Source organism: Urocampus carinirostris, chromosome 10, assembly GCF_059441175.1.
Source record: "Urocampus carinirostris isolate Australia breed hairy pipefish chromosome 10, RoL_Ucar_1.0, whole genome shotgun sequence".
Taxonomy (NCBI): Eukaryota; Metazoa; Chordata; class Actinopteri; order Syngnathiformes; family Syngnathidae; genus Urocampus; species Urocampus carinirostris.
In genome coordinates, this window is record NC_142358.1 from 27085458 (window position 1) to 27108772 (window position 23315).

At 41.0% G+C, this 23315-nt stretch overlaps 1 protein-coding gene across 1 annotated transcript in view; it reads right to left on the reverse strand.

Annotated features, from left to right (window-relative positions):
- The window catches only part of lrrc75a (leucine rich repeat containing 75A), a 57002-nt gene extending 34168 nt beyond the window's left edge, over positions 1–22834 (reverse strand). The window contains exon 1 of the mRNA XM_088345394.1: positions 20557–22834. Within this exon, the coding sequence (XP_088201520.1) occupies positions 20557–20805 (249 nt within the window). The 5' untranslated portion in view covers positions 20806–22834. The remainder of the gene's footprint in view (positions 1–20556) is intronic.
- Positions 22835–23315: the final 481 nt, after the last annotated feature.

A 23315-nucleotide genomic window follows, 5' to 3' on the forward strand; every position in this document is an offset into this window, starting at 1 on the left:
GACTTGGGCATCACCTGAAAGCGACCAGTTGACAATTAGCTATGCTTTTTTTACCCTCTCTGTGCTCAATCCATTTGATATGCATTGAATGACAGATTGTGTCGTGGCAGGTCAAAAGTTGTGTTATTATCTGCCATTATTCACTCCTCACTCTCTTCTGGTATTGTCCCATCACTTTTCAAAACCGCTGCTGTTACTCCTACACTTAAAAAACATGGTGCTGACCCCAACAACTTCGACAACCTCCGCCCCATCTCCAACCTTCCATTTATTTCAAAAATCCTTGAAAAAACTGTTGCTGCTCAACTCCACTCGCACCTGTCCCTCCACTCTCTCTATGAGCCCTTTCAGTCTGGTTTCCGCCCCCGCCACAGCACAGAGACTGCCCTAATCCGTATTGTAAATGATCTCCTCATAGCATCCGACTCCGGTTTAGTCTCCATCCTCATCCTCCTAGACTTGAGCGCCGCCTTCGACACAATCTCTCACCCTATCCTCCTCAATAGACTCTCCTCCATTGGTCTCACCCATACTCCCCTCAGTTGGTTCCATTCCTATCTCACTGGCCGCTCTCAGTTTGTCCAGCTGAAATCCTTCACCTCAAAGCCCTCCCTAGTCACCACAGGTGTACCCCAGGGATCTGTCTTAGGTCCTCTTCTCTTCATCGTCTACCTCTTGCCTCTTGGTCATATCCTCCGCAAATTTAATATCCACTTTCACTGCTTTGCTGATGACACCCAACTCTACCTCTCCTGCAAACCAAACTCCATACTCCCACCTCCCTCCCTCACCTCTTGCCTTTCCGAACTCAAAACATGGTTCACAACAAACTTTCTTAAATTAAATGCCAATAAAACAGAATTCCTCCTTCTTGGCACCAAATCCACTTTATCCAAAGTAAACAACTTCTCTCTCAACATCAACAGCTCCTTAGTGTCCCCCTCCCCCCAGGTCAAGAATCTGGGTGTCATCCTGGATAGCATGCTTACCTTCCACTCACATATCAACACCATCACCCGCACTGCTTATTTCCACCTCCGCAATATTACCAGACTCCGCCCTTCCCTCACCCCCCGCACTACTGCTATTCTCGTCCACAGTCTTGTCACATCCCGCCTTGACTACTGCAATGCTCTCCTCTTCGGCCTTCCCCAAAAGTCCCTCCATAAAATTCAGCTGGTTCAAAACGCCTCTGCTCGCATCATCACAAAAACATCTTTCCAGCAGCACATCACCCCCGTTCTCCAACAGCTACACTGGCTTCCTGTTCAGCATCGCATCAGCTACAAACTCATCTTATATACATATATGGCCATTCACAACCTGGCTCCTCCTTACCTGTCCGACCTTCTCCAGGTGCACGTCCCCACTCGCTCCCTCAGATCCTCGTCCTCCCTCCGACTGTCAGTGCCCCCTGCCCATCTGAGCACCATGGGAGCCAGAGCCTTCAGTCGCGCTGCTCCCAAGCTTTGGAACAATCTACCTCCGGACCTCCAAAACTGCACACCTCTCTCCACTTTTAAGTCCCGTCTAAAAACACACCTGTTCAGGACTGCCTACAACACATAGCTTCTCCATTTCTTATGTTTTTATGATTTTATGTCTTGTTTTTATTTATTATTTCGTTTACAACTTTTTAAATTGTATTTTTTCTTTCATTGTTTGTACAGTGTCCTTGGGTGGCCTGAAAGGCGCTTTTAAATAAAATGCATTATTATTATTATTATTATTATTATTGGTCAGCTTTTCTATCCTCAAAGCTAGCTGCCAATGCCAACACTGGGAACAGCGGTTGGCCACTTAGTAGGAGCGAGGGGCCAAGACTCATACAAATCAGGCTGGGCTGTCAGGAACCGAAACAGGATCAGGACCCAGACGCGTTATGTTCTCACACAAGCCTTTTATTTTTCGGGGAAATAGGGAGTCATGCACATTAGGCAGCAGTCTGGCGTGGAAAGACAGGAAGCCAGAGACCGACCAGATCGATTCCAGTTGCCCGGACAGATGAGGTTGATACCGGACAATGAATCAGAATATCGAAAATAAACTGGACAAACTGGACAGGAACGAAAACTGGAGAAAATAATAAACAGGACAAAAATAGACGGAAACTAAACTGAAAACCGATACTAAACAGGACAAAATAAACGGGAACAATACCGTACAGGAAATACCAATAGGCAAAGGACCGAGTCGAAACCAGGGCAGAAGTTCGTTGACGGGCTGACAAAGTAAGAGAGAGCGCACTGAGCTTAAAAAGACTGAAAGCCAATCTGTTAATGAGCCGCAGCTTGCGCCACACAGGTTGGGCCAATTGGGCCCCATGGCAACTGTGACAAGGGCTAAATTGTTGGCCAAATCTCGACTATTTCAACGGAAACTTTCTCAAAATCAGTGTATTTTCCAGACAAAAAAAAACCCCAATTTGGCCAAAGAATTTTAAACTGCATCTTATAATCCAGTGTTCCTTATATACCGCAGCAAACAACGGCTGAGATTGAAAAAAATGCATACAGTGTTTATTGGTGTGCGTTACCATCCAAGGTTTTATGGTAATAAATTATTTGAGGAATTCTTGATCAAATTGATAAACATAGCATACCTAAATGGCAAAACATTGTTGCCTTTTCATATGTTATCTGTACCACTGGTGATGTAGTGGTAATGTGTCTGTGCTCTTACCACCACTAGTCGGGTTCATTCCGATTGCATACAAATGTTTTGCTATTAGAGATAGCGGCTCAAATGAATGCATTGCATTAATATGTAGCTGTACACAAAGAATCTCTTACTGTAGTCTCGATTCTATGCACCTAATATTACGGTGTGTCTTATGCATGAAAATATATGACAGACAAATATAAGACTATTTTATGGGGGGTGCCTAGTAGTGTGGAAAAAACGGTAACAAAATGTTGCTGTAGTTTGACATCATTTTCATCTCAAGAACGCAAGCGACATGCCATGATCCAAAGATTCCCTGAAGAAATTGGAATATTGGTGAACGAAATATATAAGTCTTGAAAAGGTCACAATGCCATTACCAAAACTGTGGGGCTCAAGCAAACCACTGACAGAGCCATTATCCACAAATGGAGAAAACTGGGAACCGTGGCAAACCTTCCCAGGTGCGGTCTAGTAGCAAAGATTATTCCAAGAGTGCGACAAGGGTTCATCCAGGAGGTGGGAAAAAACTCGAAAAACATCCAAAGAACTGCAGGCCTCGCTGGCCTCAGTTCATGTTAGTGTTCCTGACTCCACTAATAGACAGTGCCCAAAAAAGGCCTCCATGGGAAAGTTCCCAGGCGATAACCACTGCTGTCACAAAAGAGCAAAAAGAGTCATCTTACATTTATATTGTCATTTTTTTCCCACCGTGCTTTTATTTTACTTTTAGCCACGCTGTTAGGAACAAGCAACACATTAGGTAGTAGAGGGAGGAGGTAGGAGAGAGTTACGATATGCTCGGCAGCACAGTTTTTTGTTAGTGTAGCACGAAAATGGTAAAAGGAAGAAAAGGCCTGTATCAAACAAAGTCCAAACCAGGGTTGGGTAGGTTTACTTTAACTTGATTACTTTCAATTACTTTTGGATTACTCCAATACCAAATATGCTAATAAAAGACAAAAGAAACGTAATATGAATAAAATGACCAAATTTTGTGCAGGCTTGGGGAGTAACGGAATACATGGAACGGCAAAAATGATGTTGGTGAGCTGTTTGGATTTATTTTTATTTTGTTTCTGTCGCATTTTATGTTCGTTTTGCCGGAAATCAAAGAAATCAAAGCCAGGCGAGAAAGCTTACCACGTGTTGTGAGTCATCATTTTATTCATATTTAGTTTCTTTTGTCTTTTATTAGCATATTTGGTATTGGAGTAATCCAAAAGTAATTGAAAGTAATCAAGTTAAAGTAACCCTACCCAACCCTGGTCCAAACACCAACAATGCCCCAAAAGAGATGAAAAAAGAAGAGTTTATTTAAGCACGTCTGAAAAATGCACATACTTACACGCGCATCACAAATGAGCTAACAGGGGCTGACATGAACACTCAAGCCCGGAGATGGTGGCAGCAATTAAAACAGTTCCAAAATCTGCTTCTTTTACATTGAAAATAGACAAAACAATTCAAATTAGTCTGATAATTATTTGTAAAAGATTTCATCTTTAGAAACCTTTATATGTAACGTATGCCATGATTTTCAAATTACCCTGTCAAGACCAGAACAGAAGGTGGCCCCAGATGCGTAACGTTACGCACAAGTTTTTTGAGAAATAGAGGAAAATCAGCGCCAGGGATCCGGTGCTTGCTGGACGAGGGAAGCAAGCCGCTCACGGGATCGAAATCCGGAAGTGGATCTTCCGGAGCGGGATATCGTAGCGTGGTTGGACGGGAAAAACTGCTCGTTAGCTGGGACGGGAGATAAGAACGTGTTTGGGTTCAAAAAACGGGTCGTAGCCGGAGACAAACCTGGAATCATGAACAGACAAGTGGTATACGGATGAAAACAGGACCGACGGGAGCCAGAGTCAAAGTGCTTGCCTTGCATATGCAGAGGTTCGCTGATGGACTGACAAAGGGAGACTGAAAGCACTGAGCTTAAATAGGAGGGGAAACCAATCAGGTAACCAGCAGCAGCTGGCGCCAATCGAGCGGGCACAGGTGAATGTAATGGGTGGTCATGACAAACCCTGGTTAAAAGATATAATTCATCACCAATTTGGATATTTTGTCCAATTCCTGTGACTAATCACATATATCCAGTCTCTCGATGCTTTAGAAATGTACCTGCAGCAACATTGACAGTTGTACCCAGAAAAATATCAGCCTGACTTCACACTTGAGAAAAAAAAACACTGGATACACTCGCAAATAATGATGCCACAATGGCTGAGTGGTTAAGAATCCTTCACAACTAAAGGCCATCTTTGACAAGACAGAATTGAAGCTCATTGCTCAAAGCTCGCCGGGAGAGCTGTCCGCTGCTCCACAGTGTCTCCAATATTGTGCGCCTGCTGTGTTGAATGCAGATGTCTTATTTCCTATAAAGCATGTGTATGAAGGGATCTTTATTATAATGCTCAGTTGAGAATTTGCCTTTTATTCTTGTGTGCTCGGGAGATGCACCACTGTCATGCTAACGAGTTAGTATATAATCCACGGCAGAATATCTGAGGATATTTATGAAAATGAACCGTATGCGGCAGTGGGTCTTCTTAATGTCTAAGACAGTGTTTCTTAATCTTTACTGAGCCAAGGCACTTATTTTTCATTGAATTAATCTCTGGCCGACTGAAAAAAAAATGCAAAATTAAATGAAATTATTATTATAATAATAAATATCACAATGTGGTTTACAAGATTTTCTAACAATTTAGTCTGTATAGGCCATTTTGCCTCATATGCTTTTTGTAGAATGTGTTTCAAAAAGCGATATCCACCTATTTTTACCGACTAATGTACTCTGCAGCTGAGTAGTTCGCACGTCCGCACCACAGTTCTGGGGTAATCAGTTCAAATTCAGCTACCAGCCTTCCTGTGTGGAGTTTGCATGTTCTCCACGTGCTTGCGTGGGTTTTCCTCCGGGCACTCCGGTTTCCTCCCTTATTCAGTCAGGTTAATTGGCCGGTTCAAAATTGTCCCTGGGTGTGAAAGAGTGAGTGAATTGTCTCTCTCTGTGTGCCCTGTGACTGGCTGGCAACCAGTTCAGGGTGTCCCCTGCCCACTGCCCGACGATAGCTGGGATGGGCTGCAGCATTCCCACGACCCTACTGAGGATTAGTGATGCAGATAATTGATGGAAAATAAGCATCTGCTTCTGACTACCCCTTTTCGGACATGTTATGTGACATTATTTTGCTGTTTACTCATTGTTTTTGTCCTGTTTTTATTTTAATGTTCGAAATAAAGTTTTCATTCATTCATTCATTCATTCATGGATGGATGCTAAATAGAGTAAAGAAAATCTAAATTCCATACATCTTATTTAAATGTTTAAATAAATTACATTTTTTCAATGTCTCCATTTTAATATTTAAAATGTCATGGCAGACAATGAAGCCTACGTGAAAAATATAAAATAGATACGGATGAAATGAATAAAGAAATACATAAAAAAGTGTGCTTACTTGTTTTCTGGTAAATAATAAAAAAAATGCTTAAGATGAATAAAGTCATCTTCCAGTGGTATCTTTTCTGCACATTTTCTTTTTTGCAGTGCATGTTTTTTTAAAAAGGGACACTGTGTAATATTTAACCACACAATATCGCTGTGATGTGTATTGCAACTGAAAATTAGTGCTACAAAGCACAGTGAAGAATCCAAACTACGGAGTCTCAAAGCAACCAAACTTCATGATTTTTACTCTGTCATGATCGCTGCTGCTAGGTGCCTGATTAATTCCCCTCCTATTTATACCCAGTACCCCAGTCCCTCCTTGTCATTCCGTCAGCGAACCTCTGCATATGCAAGGCAAGCACTTTGACTCTGGCTCCTGTCAGTCCCATTTTCATCCGTATACCACTCGTCTGTTCCTGATTCCCCGTTTTTCTCCGGCTATTGACCCGTTTTGTCCTTTTGACCACGCTGTGATCTCCCGCTCCGGCTAAGGCCCCTTTTTGACCAAAGACCACGCTCCAATCTCCCGCTCCGGGAGATCCACTTCCGCATTCCGATCACGCTCCGATCCCGTGAGCGGCTTGCTTTCTTCGTCCAGCGAGCACCGGATCGCTGGCGTTTGTTTTCCTCAATATCCCCAAAAACTTTTGAGTCAACGTTACGCGTTTGGGTCTACTATTTGTCCTGGCTCTGACATCTTATTTTTTGCACTGATTTAAATGACCTTTAAGTTGTTTTTTTTGTTTTTGTTTTTTCAAAAAACATGTTAATGTAACAAATAATGACCCAAATGTTATGATATTGTAGACACTAGATAATTTGACTTAAACAAAGCAATATTTTTCTTATTTTTGGACAATTTCGTAGTTGCACACCAGGCAAAGTTTCAAGAAACACAAGTGTGCCATGTCTCACTATTTAAAAAGCACTGGTCTAAGATATGACAGCCTCGATTGAAAAAGTGTGTCCTATACATAAGGTCGGGGATCAGCAACAAGCGGCTCTGGAGCTGCATGCGGCTCTTTGGTACACCCTAGTGGCTTCCTGGCACTTTTAAAAAAATGTTTGATAATGGAAAATTATATGGTTTCTGTAGGAGAAAAATATGACATAGTCTTGATGATTTCCTAATAGTATACAGTATATACAGTAAGTGTTTACTTCCTGAAAACTTTTAATTGTCATGATTACTCGTTACATTTCACCTGTGCCCGCTCGTTTGGCGCCAGCTGCTGCTGGCTACCTGATTGGTTCCCCGTCCTACTTAAGCTAAGCCCTTTCACTCGCCTGTTGTCAGTCCGTCACCTCTGTTTCTACAAGGCAAGCAGTTTGACTCTTACTCCCGTCGGTCCCGCTTTTTGCACCCGTTTTCCACCCTTCCGGTCCTGATTTCCCAGTTTGCCTCCGGCTACGACCTGTTTTTTGATCCCGACCACGTTTTGCTCTCCTGTCCCGGCTATCAAACTATTTTTTCCGTCTTCGACACCACGATCTCCCGCTCCGGAAGATCCACTTCCGCATTCGGAACACGATCCAATTCTGTGAGTGGCTTGCTTCCCGCGTCCAGCGAGAACAGGATCGCGGGCGCTGCCCTTCCTGTCTTATTTCGATTTAATTTGTTTCCGGATTTATACACCCAGTGTGTGTGCTGATGTTCGTGTAGTAGAGCTGTTCATTCTCTGAAGACAGAGCAAGCAATAGGAAGCGAGTTGCTCAGCATCCTACAGAAAAGGTATGACTCACTGACGTTTCTATGACGCCTAACGCTCTGCGAGAGACGGCAATAATGACAGTCAGCAGCTTTGATTGAATGGTAAACAACCATTATTTCAGCATTAGGGTCGTTCCCATGGGAATTGAATTTCCAAATAAAGGTTGTCACATGGGAAAACACAGAGGGAAACAATGGCGAGGTTCACAGCATTATCAAGAAGTATCTTGACTCCATGTAGAGTGCAATCCAATTTAGTCCATGTGTGACTATTGTGAAGTACTACATTATGAACAGAACCTTCATGAAATATACATGCAAGGAATCAAATAGATATGCAAAATTACTAATTATGCTTAGAGGGGGAAAGTATGACCTGACCCTTTATCAACAGGCACCAACCACTAGAAAGGGTCAACTTCAATACGAAAAGAAATGACACGGGAAGAAAAAAGGCCGGTGGAGAAGAATACATTACTGCAGTGTTTTTCAACCAGTGTGCTGTGAGACTTTGTCTAGTGTGGCGCAGGAAATTGCCCAATTCAGAAGAAGTATTCCATTGCTCTGTATATTTTCTTCCTTACATTAATAAGTCCAATAACTGTAACATTCATCAATATCAGTAGTTGGCAGAGGATTTTGATTTCTTTTTATACACTATGGTACTCATTTGTGTATAACATAAACCCCTATTTTCATTAAAATTGGTATACAATTTTCTTTGACTTTACTCAGCTCAAAGTAAGCAATGTAAGAGACGATTGATGTTGCATAAATTCTAAACACAACACAGTACTCACATAAAATTTACAGAGTACTAGGTACTCTGTACCGCTGACCACAATATCAACATTTTGGATGCAACAGGAATCAAACCTGGGTCGCAACGATGGGGGCACTGAATCCTTATGACTAGACCATTAATGATATAAATCAGGGGTGGCCTACCCGGTCCTCGAGAGCTGGATGTCCAGCATGTTTTGTAGATTTCTCTCCTACAATTCCGGTGATGCAAATTTTTAGCTTGTTAGAAAGCTGTGTGGGTGCTTGATATTGATCCAGGTGATTGGAATCATCTGTATTAGAGCAGAGAAACTCCAAAAACATGGAGGACATGCGGCCCTCGAGGACCGGGTCTGCCAACCCTGGTATAGATGACATACAACACGGCATTCGATTTTATATAGTTATCACACTATTTTTTGCAACATCTGTCGCAGGCTTGTCATCCTGGAAGGGGGATTACCTCATGTGCTATCCCTTCTCAAGGTTTTTTCTTTTTCCTTACGTTGAGGTTTTTTAATTTTTCCTTCCCCTCATGTAGGTTTTAGATTAGGGGATGGTGTAATAATAGTCTGTGGTTTGCAATAATCTGTGGTCAGTGCAGCCCTTTGAGACTCCTTGTGATAAAAGGGTATACAAATAAACACAAACTTATAGTTCTTTTTTAGGTAAAAAAAAAAAAGTGCATTAAACATGAATACAGTAATTATCTGCCCCTGAGGTAGTACAGTACAGGGAAATACATTAAATAACTAATATTGTTTGATGGACTTGTTTCATATTGCACCAGAAAGACAAAAATAACCCAAGTAAAGTAAAAATTTGGCACATAATTTCCTTATTTTAATTATTTTTTTATCTTACAAAAAAAGGAAAAAAGTGACAACCTCAATCTATCCATCCATTATCTGCACCGCTTATCCTCAGTAGGGTCGCGAGGGTGCTGGAGCCCATCCCAACTATCTTTGGGCAGTGGGCAGGGGACACCCTGAACTGGTTGCCAGCCAGTCGCAGGCCACATAGGGACAGACAATTCGCTTGCTCATTCACACCTAGGGACAATTTGGACCAGCCAATTAACCTGCTATGCATGTTTTTGGAATGTGGGAGGAAACCGGAGTGCCTGGAGGAAACCCACGCACGGGGAGAACATGCAAACTTCACACAGGAAGTTCAATTTCATGACCTCAGAACTGTGCCGTACACGCGCTAACCACTGCGCTCCCATGCTGCCCCGAGTGAGAACCTAAATAAACATATTTTGTTCGAATAAAGCCCAAGTAAACACTATACATTTAGTTGTCTTTAATAGTTACAGTGCAATGTTTTTTGGTTTAGGAGTTAGTTTTGGTAACTCATTGGGTATTCCTTATAATGTACTGAATACCTTGTTTCTATTTACAGTAGTCTACCTTGAAATGTGGAATGGCAACACAACAACTTCTGTCTAAAAACCTCTGCATCGAGTTAGGATGATGTTTTTCCCAATATTTATTTGTTTCTATTGGCTCGCAGTGCAAGTTCAAACATCACTTTTCGATACTAACCCACTTCATCATCAGATGATTATAAAAAGTTACATTTGGTGTATTGAATACTGGTAGACTGCGGAGATGATCGACAACAGCATGCTTTTTTTGCAAATAATTATCGATTTGTTTTCACCAAATAGAGGAAATGGACAATTTCCTGCGGCACACCAGACATTGCACTCTGGTGTGCCTCGAAACACTGGTTGAGAGACTGCGTTTTATAGAATGCTCAATCAAATTAACATCCCAAGTAAATACAGAATTTTGGGACTTTTTTGACTGCAGCTCTAAAAATTGGAATAATCGTACACTGATTTGAAAGGATTTTTTGATTGCCGTGATAGTGCCACCTCTGTAAATATGTGTTCTTGTAGTGCAGTGAATAGTACAGTATTCTGATATTATAATAAGGGTGGGAAAACTATTGCCCTGGGGCCACATGAGGCGCGTTGAGCTTTTTGATTCGGCCCTCAAACGAAAATGCTTAAAGTATATACATGTATGTATGTATATGCCAAAGTGCATTTACCTGGCTATGTCTTAATTATGATTTATATATTTTATTCAAGATATTTATAAAATATTAAGCAAACAAAAAACCCTCAGACATAGCCCTATATAATTTTGAGTTTTTAATGCATATTATCAACTTTATTGCTTAAAAGGGACATGTTACATTATTTAGAGTTTATTTAGAGTCCTTCTATACCGGTTTGATGAAAATGTGAATTGATAAACAAATAAACAAAGATGAGGTCTAACATGTCCACATAGATGTCTGCGTTTAATTTATTCATAAACTCATTTGAGAAAAACTAGAAATGTTTGTTTCTATTGCCCTGGTATCCAATTTGAGACCGTATCAGCAGATTCAAAAAAATTCCCCCCCTCACAAAGCCCTTCAGCCAAATTACATTATTTTTAGAGCTCCTTACAACAATCCTTTGGTGGTACCAAAGTGATTTACAATAATAACAGACAAACAATAAGTGAAAATCAAACAAAAAATTAAAATGAATAAAATCAATGAAATTACAAAAAACAATATATACAACAACATCAAATAAGTGTCCCCAAACTACTGAGTATTAAAAGCAAATCTTTTAACCATGCGGCTTATTCAATGAATCGGCTAATTTATGCACTTTTTACTATCGGCCCCCAGGGGCGCCCGGGCAGTAAAGGTAAGAGTGAGACAGAGGCGGAATATATGTGTCTTGGAAGATACAAGTTTAATGTAACTTTGCACTTTGTGATGAAGAAAACTAGCATGAACAGACCCTCATCTTGGAAAAGCTGTCAATCGAAAGGGGAGGGCTAACTACCATATTGGGAATAATTTTACGAGTCTGTTTATTTGTTAACGGAAATAATGTGGCGAAACGAAAGGATTAGAAGAAGCAACGTCCAATGAAATGGAGATGTTTTGGGAGGATTTCTATTCATCTGTCGGCATTATCGTGTTTTTAAGAGTAAATATTTTACACGGTTGGATTCTATGGATTGTCTTTGATGTAAAGAAAGTAATTTTCGAGGACATTCAAGGAAGTTAATGGTGAGTTACGCCGACTTAATAGTTTTCAGGTATCTTGGTTCAGGCTGATTCAGATGTTTATCCGATGAGTACATTTTAAAATTTCTTGAATCCCAAGATTTTAAGCTTTCCAATGACGTATTTCAAGGACTGGTGACATCGTACAGACAAGTATTTGTTTATCAAAAGTCTGGCGGTTCGATGGCAGGCCGGAGGAACGTTAAAGGGTTAAGATACAGTATATTATTAAAACACTTTCCGTGTACCATCTTTCTTTGTAAATATCTCATGTTTCAATGGGGGCACATGTAGCTTATAGTCAGGTGCGGCTTATGTACATACACAAGGTTTTTCCTTTAAAAATGTACTGGGTGCAGCTCATAATCAGCTCACTCTAAAGCCCGAATTTTACAGTACTTAAAATCTGGTCATCGGTCTGAAGAAAAATGTGGCATCCCTTAAGATAATGTTATAAATAATTTGAGTATGTATAGATATCATTAAATAAACACTCCTAACAGTGTTTTCTTTTACAGGCATTTTAAGTGTGGCAGTTCTATTTATTCTGTGTACATGTAGGTAATTTGTATGCCACAGTTCAGATCTTACATTGTTTCTTACACAAACTCTATTTTGATTGATTATTGATTAACATAATCAAATGCACTACAGCTTTCAGTAACGTTTGTGCATCTGCTTATTTTTACAAATGTAAGAGGTCCGTTAGCGCCTGTCTGATAACATGGCTCAGTGATGAGGACATTATGCGCAAACAAGGGTTTAATCACTATGAAAAGCAGTCAGCCATGCTTTTATGACTTGATTGTCAGCATTCACACTGTGGATCACTTTATAGTCAAACGTGCTTTCTGGAAAGCATCTTTGCTACAGCGCCAGTAATGCTGTTACTTGAATGTTGGCCAGCCTGGAGGTGAAATCCCTCCACAAGCTAGACATCCTGAATTATTAACATCAAGCTGAAGCAATACAATGCAGAATAAATAGGTATAACACCTAGTATCGTATTCACACTCAGCGCTCTTCTTTTTCAACTGAGAGATAACCCGATGACTCACTTACAACAGTATTGTATTGATAGTTGGAATAGGAACACAGTATCAATACCAAGTATATAGTATTGATCAGATATAAGCACTAGCGCCGTATTAATAATATCCATATTTGGATCGATCCACCCACCCTTTGTCCGAAGAACAAACGTCAGTTGTTAAAACGTGAAAAACGACAAATGTCAGTTATATAAATCGTTTTATTTCAAACTGTTGAGTGTCACGATTGGAACAAACGGTGGACCCAAGTGCGGAACGATTCGCACAACACTTAATTAAGGGATCGGGGGGATCAGGGAAAGAGGAAAAAAAGCAATCTGGTGCTTGCTGGGCAGGTGGAACAGAAAGCCCCCATGTCCGGTGACAGGTGGCGAGGCGGACAGCCGGGGCCGGAGAGCAGAGCGTGATTGTGGATCGGAGCAAGTCGAGGTGTTGAGGCGAACAGTTTGCTGACGGACTGACAAAGAGTGACCGGAAAGGAAGCGCTTAAATAGGGAGAGGGATAATTAGGACTCGAGTGGCAGCTGGAGCTGAAGGAGTGAGCGCAGGTGAGGGTAATCAGAGGGCAACTGACAGGATTGTGACAGTTGAGAGTGTTTTGGTTAGAGACTTTGCAGTTGACCGCTGAATGTACTTCACAAAATGCACGTCATATTTGTTTTATTTAAGTAATTATTATCTGATTATTCAACAAATCAATTCAATAATCAGTGACGAGACAGCTATTTAAATAGTTGTTAATTGCAGCCTTAGTGTGATGAATGTTAAAATAGCTCCTATGGTTTACTGAATCTAAAGCAGTCATTCTTTTTGGTAGTTGGAAGCAGACAAAAAGCCCTTAGAGGCAAAGACATTGAGGCGAGACTAAATTGAAAGCCGGAGGTTCCCACAGAAGCGGATGTTATGGTTCGCGTTTGAGGCATCCCAGAGGGAAGTGGTGTATTGAAGACTGCTGTAGCTCTGTAGCAGTGTAGTGATTAAGAAGGCTGCCCCACCATTAGCCAGTAACAGACCGGCTTCATGATTGATCAGTGTCTGCTTAAGCTCAACAAATCAACATTGTCCCTGGGCTACGTATAAGGGAATCTCGTAAACATCCAAATCTCACTCTCTTTTGTCTTTCACTCTGTAATACTTGTGTGGGTTTTACTGTAATGCCTATGTAGATAGCTCAGTGAAAATGGGGATACATGGCCTTGTTGATCAAGCATCAAAATAATACCTCCCTCAGTGCCATAACCTGGAGGTGGAGCGCTCGTCTTGGGATCCAGAGATCGCAGTTCAAATCCCAGCTCCTCCGTGGTACATGTCAAAGTGTCCTTGGGTAAAACACTGAACTCCTAATGCCCCCAAAAAACAGGTTAGCGCCTTGCATGGCTGCAAGGCCGCTATTGGGAAATGTGAAGCACATTGTAAAGCGCTTTGGGAAGTCTTCATTGACTTCAAAAGCGCTATATAAATGCAGATCATTTCATTACCAGCTCGGTAGCCTAGATGGTAGGGCGCCCGCTCCGAGACTGGGAGGTCGCTGGTTCAAGCCTCGGCCGAGTCATACCTAAGACTTACAACATTGGTACTCATTGCCACCCTGCTTGGTGCTCGGCATTAAGGGTTGGAGTTGGGGGGTTTGGTCACCTAATGACTAAAATGGCTGCGGCTGCATCGGCTCGCTACAGTTTAACTGTACGGGTCAGGTGTATCGACATTTCAGTCTGTGTGCATGGTTACAAAGAATGACAATAAAAGTAAATTCTATTCTATTCTTGTCACGGTCGCCGTGGCGACCAATCTGCCGCGCCCCCAAACTCAAGCTGTAGCAGATCAGCTGATTGCTGGTCTGCTACTTAAGGCTGGGTTGTGGGTTTGGCGGGCGCTGGCTCATTACATATTCCCCGGTCGGTTATGCCTTGTCCGGTCACCCCTTCCACTCCACCTCGCCTCGTGACAATTCTATATATTTTTTGTTGCACTGAGTTCAAAATGTAAAAATACATTGGGGTTTTTGTTAAAAGTTTGGCGCAGCTCATAAGTAAGTATCAAGATCACCGTTAGGTGGCAGTAATGGTTTTGATCAGAACTTAGCCCCCACTTCCTAGTTTTGCTTACTGTATCACAAATGCAGAAAAAGCAAAAAGTGAATTGTGCCACATTTCTCAGACGTTTTCTTGGAAATGAGTATTTTCAAGAACCTTGGCAATGTTCAACTGTTGTCTACCTAACAATGTTAAAACATCCTTTTTTGTAATGAAAGATGAGGGTTTAAGCTTTATCTGTATAAGTCCTATGTCTACCCAACTACATTTTTCTTCTATGTTTAATTCAAATACAAAAATTGGTTGGCATTGGCTCTTTCCATTTAAAGGAAACATCTGGCATTGAATGAGTTAAAAATGTCATCCCTCTCCGCTGTTATATTCCTCATATGTAATCCTCACTCTCCAACAATAACGATCCACAGGGGTCATCAGAGAAAGGATCAGCATGCCAGGAATGCTCTCTGGTAATGTCTGATGCGCTGTGTCAGTTTCTATCTTTGGTAAGAGGGTCTTATAAAACTGATCAACTATATCTAGGTTGCAAGATTACACGCCTTTGCTCTATGTTCATCATCATGTTGCATGTGAGCATGCTGTTGCTGGGCATAATGCATAGGACCTGATATGCATTGGACCCTTGTTTTTGTTTTTTTGATCTTGCATAATTCGGCCAATAATGACTGATGTTTTGAAAATTAAACACCTACACTCAATTTGGAGCACCCAATGAAAATCTGTATGAAAATAAATACTAGAATTCAAGTCTTCATGTAGAACAAGTGTCAAACTCTTGGCGTGCCACTTAATTTGATGTGGCCCACGAGACAACATTGAGAGAAGCATAAGAGAAAAATGAGCAAACAGTGACTTGCAGTTTTAACCCTTGTATTGTGTTATGGTCTCCAGTGACCCGTTTCAAGGTTATAAACTGTAATAACTGATGTTCCTCAAGGAGCCAAAAAATCACATTACAATGGAAATACATGGTCATGGATGCGTATAATGTTTGTTAGGATGTTGCCTTGACTATGTTACGCGATACTTCTTTCCTTTTGGTGATCAAGAATTAATTAGATTCTGGACATGAGGGTTAAATATGTTCATTGAGTATCACAAAAACCAAGGCCCCACTCGCAAAGCACCCACTGTAGCTGTATTAACTGACTAATGTCGATCAACCGAAAAAACATTGAGGAAACCCATTTTGTTGTCATTTTACTTAAAATAAAAGTCACAGACAAGCTGCTTATGGCAATACGAAAAAATTAAAAAAGATATCACCTGGGTTCAGCTGTTCAAAGAAGCTTTAGCTCCTATCTCTAATAGTAATTGTTAGATTATGTTGTCACTAATGCATGTGTTTTCCAGCTATATTAGTTTTATCATATAATCATAACATTATTAATTTGATAATAGAAATTTTCATTTTGTTGTTATAAATGCACATCAAACTTATCCACATATTTAAATGAAGTATTTACTTGCTGAATTTATTCTTTCATGTCTGTGTACTTCTCAGCAATGGTCTTATCACACAACCTTAAAGATTCCGCCATGCTTATCTCTTGTACATGGACTCCTTTTCTTTGGTTTGTAATGTGAGTTCTGAGTGTCTGTTATCGCTCCATGTTCCATTTTTGCAAACCCACAACATTCTCTTATAAAAACCGTGGTCGGCTATTTGTCGATGCCATTTGGGAGGGAGCGCACTCCTGGCATCTTAGTGAGAGGACGCTTCCCTGATCAATTGGTCTGGAGTGCATTCTGTTTTTTACTTTTGTTTTAATTTTAATTTGAAACTTTGTAATAAATGTTCTGAACTGAACTGCTTCTATCCAGCTTTATGGTTTTCTGGTCCCGGAAAATGAACATGCAGAAGGACACAGATTGTCTCTGCCCAACGTAATATAATATGAAATCTAACCCCGCGACCCTACTGAGGATAAGCAGTGCAGATAATGGATGGATGGATAGATGAAATCTAACAGCGAAGTTCCCATATTCAGATATAGATTTTGAGAAGAAAAAAACAGAAAAAGAAAAAGCAGAAAGACCCCCAAATCAGTAAAATAATCATTTAAATTAGTGTGTTATATTTGATATTTTAAAGAAAATGGAAAACATTTTTTTTTCTTCAAGAAAGGAGTAAATAAAAAGGTAAATGCACTAAAAAGGCCTTAAGCGTTTGGAACTTTAGGGGCCACCGTACTGAGCCCAGCGGCTTTGGGGCCCCCAGTACTGAGACCCGTGCCAAGCCCTGCTATTTTTGTCACTTTCCAGTCTGAATGAGTTTCCCTGAGATAAATAAACCGTAGTAGAAATGAACTCAACTGTTGTTTTCCTTTTTTCTTACAATTGCAGATAATTGATAAACACTACAAGAGATTACATCTGAATGAAGGAAATTATATTGACGTAAGAAACCCTTAATAGTTGTTGTATAATCAAATCTTACATCCCAGAATCATGATCTACTCGTGTGCCTCCAAAATGAGCCCCTCAACTAAGGCGCACTTTTTATGCCACTAATTTACCCCTTTGAAAATGTTTTTTTCTACTATGTAGCCATCGAGCTAAAATGAATTTGACACCCCTGATGTAGAATAGTATTATAACGTGTCTTAGTTTTCAAACGTATCACGGACCTCGAGCGCCTTTTAAAGTGTATCATTGGGATCGTTGTCATGCTGAAAGACCGAGCCACGTCTCATCTTGAATGCCCTTGCTGATAGAGATTTTCACTCAAGATTTCTCGATACATGGCCCCATTAATTTTTTTTTCATACATATCAGTCATCCCGGTCTCTTTGAAAAAAAAAAAGCCCTCAAAGCATGATGTTTCCACCCCATGCTTCACAGTGGCTATGGTGTTTTTCGAATGCAATTCAGTATTTTTTCTAATCACGGGAACGTGTGTTTCTACCAAAATGTTATATTTTGGTTTCAACTGACCAAATCACATTCTCCCAATTGTCTTCTTTATCATCCAAATTATCTCTAGCAAACCACAGATAGGTCTGGACGTGTACTGGCTTAGACAGGAGGACACCTCTGGCAGTTCAGGATTTGAGTCCCTGGCAGCGCATTGTGTTACAGATAGCAGCCTTTGTTACTGTGGTCCCAGCTCTCTGTCGAGTCAGGTCACATTTATTTGTATAGTTCTTGATCACAAAATATCTCAAAGGACTGCACAGGTTACAATTACACCATACCTACATCTTAGGTCATTCACTGGGATTTTCGCTCACCGCTCTTTTTACCATTTTGACGCCAAGGGGTGAGATCTTGCATGGAGTCCAAAATCGAGGGATATTATCAATAGTCTTTTATGTATTCCATTTTCTAATATTTGCTTCACAGTTGATTTCTTTGCAACATACTTTTGCAGATTCAGTCTTCCCAGCCTGAAACCAGGTCTCAGCAAAAGTGGAATTTGGAGTGTGACTGACTGAGGTTGTGGACGCGTGTCTTTTACACCGATATTGAGTTAATACAGGTGCCGTTAATACAGGTAACAAATGGAGCCTCGTTACGCCTCATTAGAAGAAGTAAGACCTCTTTAACAGCCATAAATCTTACTTGTTTGTAGGAGACCAAATACTTAATTTCCACTTTAATCTAGAAATAAATTATTTGAAATGAAACAATGTGATTTTCTGTTTTTTTCTCACATTTTGTACCTCATAGTTGAGGTTTACCCATGTTGAGAATTACAGGCCTCTCTAATCTTTTCAAGTAGGAGAATTTGCAAGATTGGTGGTTGACTAAATACTTATTTTCCCCTACGTTATTGTACTCCTTTAGCAAGATGTCACTGCCATAAATTTGCCTTACGTGCCTCTCTATAACAGATCTCCACGACTGTAATTAGATAAACGTTTAGGTGGCTCATTGTGGTTTCCCTCTGTACATTAATACATTTTGATTTATTGTAGCTACTTATGTGTGCAGCTAAGATAATGCCACTTGATAAGAATGAGCAGAATTGTATCGATTACTGAGAACCCTCACTATAGCCCGGTTCACTTTTCTCGGTCTCTATACTTCACAGATTTGCATTGTGTTCTGCACTCAGATTGGCTAAACAGTCTCTCTGTCACGAACCATGTCAGGAAACAGGAATGAGAACCCAGTCGTGTAACGTTACTAACAATTCATTGGGGAGAAGAGGAATGCGCGCACACTCGATCCGGGGATCGATGATCGCGGAAGTAGATTTAAATCAAACAGAACGAGCCAAAAATAAAACAGGATCAAAACACAGGCAAAAACGGAGATTCATAGGACTCGGAATGACACACAGAGTCTAGCAGCAGTTTCGCAGACGCTCTGACACCAGGCAACTCGCAAGACCGCGTTTAAGTCACCCGGCAGCAATCTGTCATCGTGTTTCAGCTGGTGTCAGTGGGCGGCCAATTGGGCGCCGTGGCAACCGTGACAGAACCTGGCACCACACGGCAGGGACCAATTGGGCGCCATGGCAACCATGAAACTCTCCGCTTCTTCTCTTCCTGCGCATCAATAACATAAAACTTGCTTGCAAAATTGTTGTTTCATTTTCTTTCAAATTCATGTTTTATAAACCCCCTGATGATGAAACGATCTGCACCGATGTACAGTCCCATCAAATAATTTTAATGGAAAAAATATAAATGTTTCTTTTTCGTGGATTTCACCTATTACAGGTCCCTATTGAGGGTTCTCTGTATTGGTATCGCTATTAAAAAGAAGTTATCGTGCATCCTTATTGATTATCCCTGCTTTTATTAATTAGAATTAGAAGTTAAAGGAATAAAAATAGCTGTGTGCAGTGGAGCAGAACATGTTTTAGCACCTTCTAGTCAATTTATTATGTTTAATTATGCTCTTAATTTTCATACATTTGTTGCAGTGAGGCTGAATACAACTGACCAACTGAGCAGGGACATGGCTGCTCAGTCAAAACACTAAAAACAGTCATTGCATCACCGAGCATGCGCTTTTATTAGACGTCATCAAGTCTGGATTGTCTGAGCACTCAGACAAAGGCTTGAGACACAATCTGATCAATTCAATCAACCCTAAAATAAATTACTTGTACGTTCCCTGACTTCATTCTCACACTAGCAACACAGCACACTTTATTTCACATGTGAGAGTGTTAAGTAATTCACTGCTGTTGTTCCGAGTCATCAATGATCTGATTATAGAGTTGTTTGGGTTTTTTTTCAGAGGCTCACAAATTAAGATTGTAAGAATTGATTATAAAACGATTATTGAGGTTATTTTTTTTTCCTCGATGTTTTTTTCTTCACTAAGATCCAGGGTTCATACACCTTTTTCATGACCAAAATCCAGCATTTTTTTAGGCGCTTTCAAAGCCAATTTTCCAAAGTCTCCAGGTCTGATACAACTGTCCTAAAGCACTTGTAGGGGGCAATGACACTTCACATGACAACACCATATAAACTAATGTCAGCTACCGTTAGTCACAAGGGAAGAAGAAATGCAATTGCACAGTAACTACAAGCATATGCAAGCACTTCACCCGAAATCCAAGTAGTTTTCAAACCTTGAAAACACAACATTAAAATGAATGCATTTTCAAGGATTTCAAGCACCCATGCAAACCCAGACGTTTAAAACTCTCTTAGTGTTTATCAACTGGGCATTTTGGGTTATTTTTTACCAAAGTGTTTAAGAGAGCAGCTGGGTGAGAAAAACTGGGCCCTTTGCGAAAATTATACAAACGAGAAACAAATGACGGGTGTTTAAAAGGCTTGAGTTTACCTGCCGAAGTGTCCTCAGCACCTCTGTGGCTTCATCGTGCTTGCCCTGCTTGGCCATCAGCATCATCTCCTGGATCATTACGATTCTTCGCTGGTAAGGCGGCGGAGTAGCACCGCGGCTCAGCCTGTCCCCCGACCTCAACATGAGGGCCGCAAACAGGTCCCCTCGCTCCTTGGTGGGGGTCCGCCTCCAGCTGTGCTGAGGGCTTCCTTCTCCAGCATCGTGGCTCTTGGTATGCTTGCCCCCCATTGTAATAAGTAAGGGAAAGATGTGATAACAACAAGCCTCGTCCCACAGGGCAGTTGCTCATGCAGAGGCAGCCTTGGTGGATGTTTCCTGCAGCCAGTGTTGGGAGTACCCCGTTACAAAGGAACGCAATTACTTTTCTTGGTAACGAGTACTGTAACACATTATTAATTAATGTTTTGAACTGTATTGTGTTACTCAGCTACTTTAAAAGCAGATAATAGATTATGTTCCTCCCATTATACAACATCTAACAAAACAGATGAGCGTGTCTCTATGCACATATATGATACAACTGAATATAGTTACGGGGTTGCCGACTGAAGCTCAGAGTACGAGAACACGTAATTTCTCACTACTGATATTCTGATATTCTCCCTACCGTGTATACTCGCGTCCAAGCCGTATTTACAACTATAAAATAAAATACTGAAATCAGAGGCTGGTTTATACGTGCATCTTTGGTTGTGTGTCACCAGTAGCGAATTGTAGGTAGCACGCAGGTAGCGTGGCACGGTTTTTACAGGAACAACTTATTCAATGAGGACAGAATTTATGGCAGAAGATGCTCAATTGGTGTCTTTAGAGTGGTATCGGTTGATACTGAGAAAATGCTGATGCCTTTTCTTTGGAAATGTTATGATCTTTGAATGAAATAATCACCCCCTCCCTTTAGTTTATTATGATTCAGATGTGTGCAGCATGATTTTGGGAACTAAAAATGCTTTCCAGATTTTTTTTATAAGATAACTTCAATGCAAACCTTATCAGTATGGAAGAACTGTTTCGAAAGAAAGATCGAGAGGCCTAGGAGGGCGGCTATGTGGCTGGGGTGTAAATATAACATCGTCAGCAAGACAACTGAATTACCTTCCATTGCACAAAAATTTGAGAACAAAGTCAGTAGTACATGTGGGGGAGCAAACCCCTAGCCAAAAAACAGACCCGCAGAGGGATGGGCGCCACCAGGCTGAACTTGTCCTAGACACACCACAATAAGTGGTATCCTTCCCACACAGGTAGTTAAGGGATCCGTGAGCCTAGATTTGTAAAATTATTTTTGCATTACACCATTCCTAGAGAAAAAGGAAAACGTCCTGGACATTACCAAAAAAAAGAGAATAAATCTTCGACTGGTTAGAAGACAATAGAAAAAATGGATATGGAATGTCTCGCCTGTGTTAATTTGCAAGCTCTCAAGAATGCAAAAAGCCAACAAACATGAAGGCTTTACTGCTTCCACAGGTTGGTGAACACATTTCCTTCTATTTTATTGATCATTTTTGAGCAGTTTTAGGTGGTCGGCTTCAATGCGAGTACATAAGGTAACTTGTAGCTAGATATTTTCAGAGTAACGCGCAACTTTTGGGTGTCAGAATTCCCGGGGGACAAATGCAATTACTTTTTAAATGACTACTAACTGTAACCAATTACTTTTTATTTTTCTGTAACGCACCCAACACTGCCTGCAGCTGATCACATCTTCATCGTCTGGACACTTTGGAGGGTGTAGAAAGCACTGCCAGTTTTGAAATCCAATTGAATCCACATGGATCGAGTCATCGTCGCAAGTAGAGAGGAAATAATCATAAATCAGAAAAGGAGGAAGTAGTTTCTGCAGCTCAAGTGGGGAAGAGGTCTGAGAAGGATGCTTGCAGCATGGCCGCTCAAAATGCACCCGTCTCACAGCAGAACTGATGAGCACTGCAGTCTCCTGTCCCGAAAGCAACTTCACTGGATTTTACATTTACCTCCGAGTACGAACGTGTCGTTGTTGTTCTTGTTCTCCCATGTCATCCTCAACACAGCCCTGTCCTAGAGTGAAGGCGGCGGTGCGGGGAAACAGTCAGGGCATGGCAATGTTTACGTCCGCGACTCACCGAGAACTGTCTCCTTGTCCCAAATTTTCCCTATTATATTCCACTCCGAGGCCACGGAATTCACCGGTTTCCTGTCATTGAACCCAGGAGACGTGTGGCATCGGGGATAAGCATCTGTCCAAGGAGCATCAGAGGACGACTTGCTTGCTTGCCTTGCCTGGTTTGGGACTGAATTATGGATGACAACCTCTGCGCTTGCCAGTGTACGAGCACGCCCCCAACCGCCTCCAGGCAGAAAACATCACCAAGTTTAGGGTATGTTATTAACCCATTATGGCTTACATTAGTGTGGCTATCTTAGAGTTGAATTACTTTTAATAGTATAGTCGTAGTGGTGAAGTAGGTTGACGCAGTCTGCCATGTGTATGCCGACCATACAATTATTAACAAGGTTTATTTTATCTTAAACCAGCTGCTAGGCTCTATTTTCGTCATAAAATATTGTATATTAGCGCAGTAAAATTAACATGAGCTATTCAAAATTCACAGTTCACCGTGTGTCTTACTCACTTTTTGAACATCTTTGGGCGCGGTTTGTTACAGCATTTAGGAATGAGATATATGCCATATACTTCCGGTAAAAATGACAAAGACTTGATCTCAATTCCAAGTTCATGTTTACTTAAGAAAAAC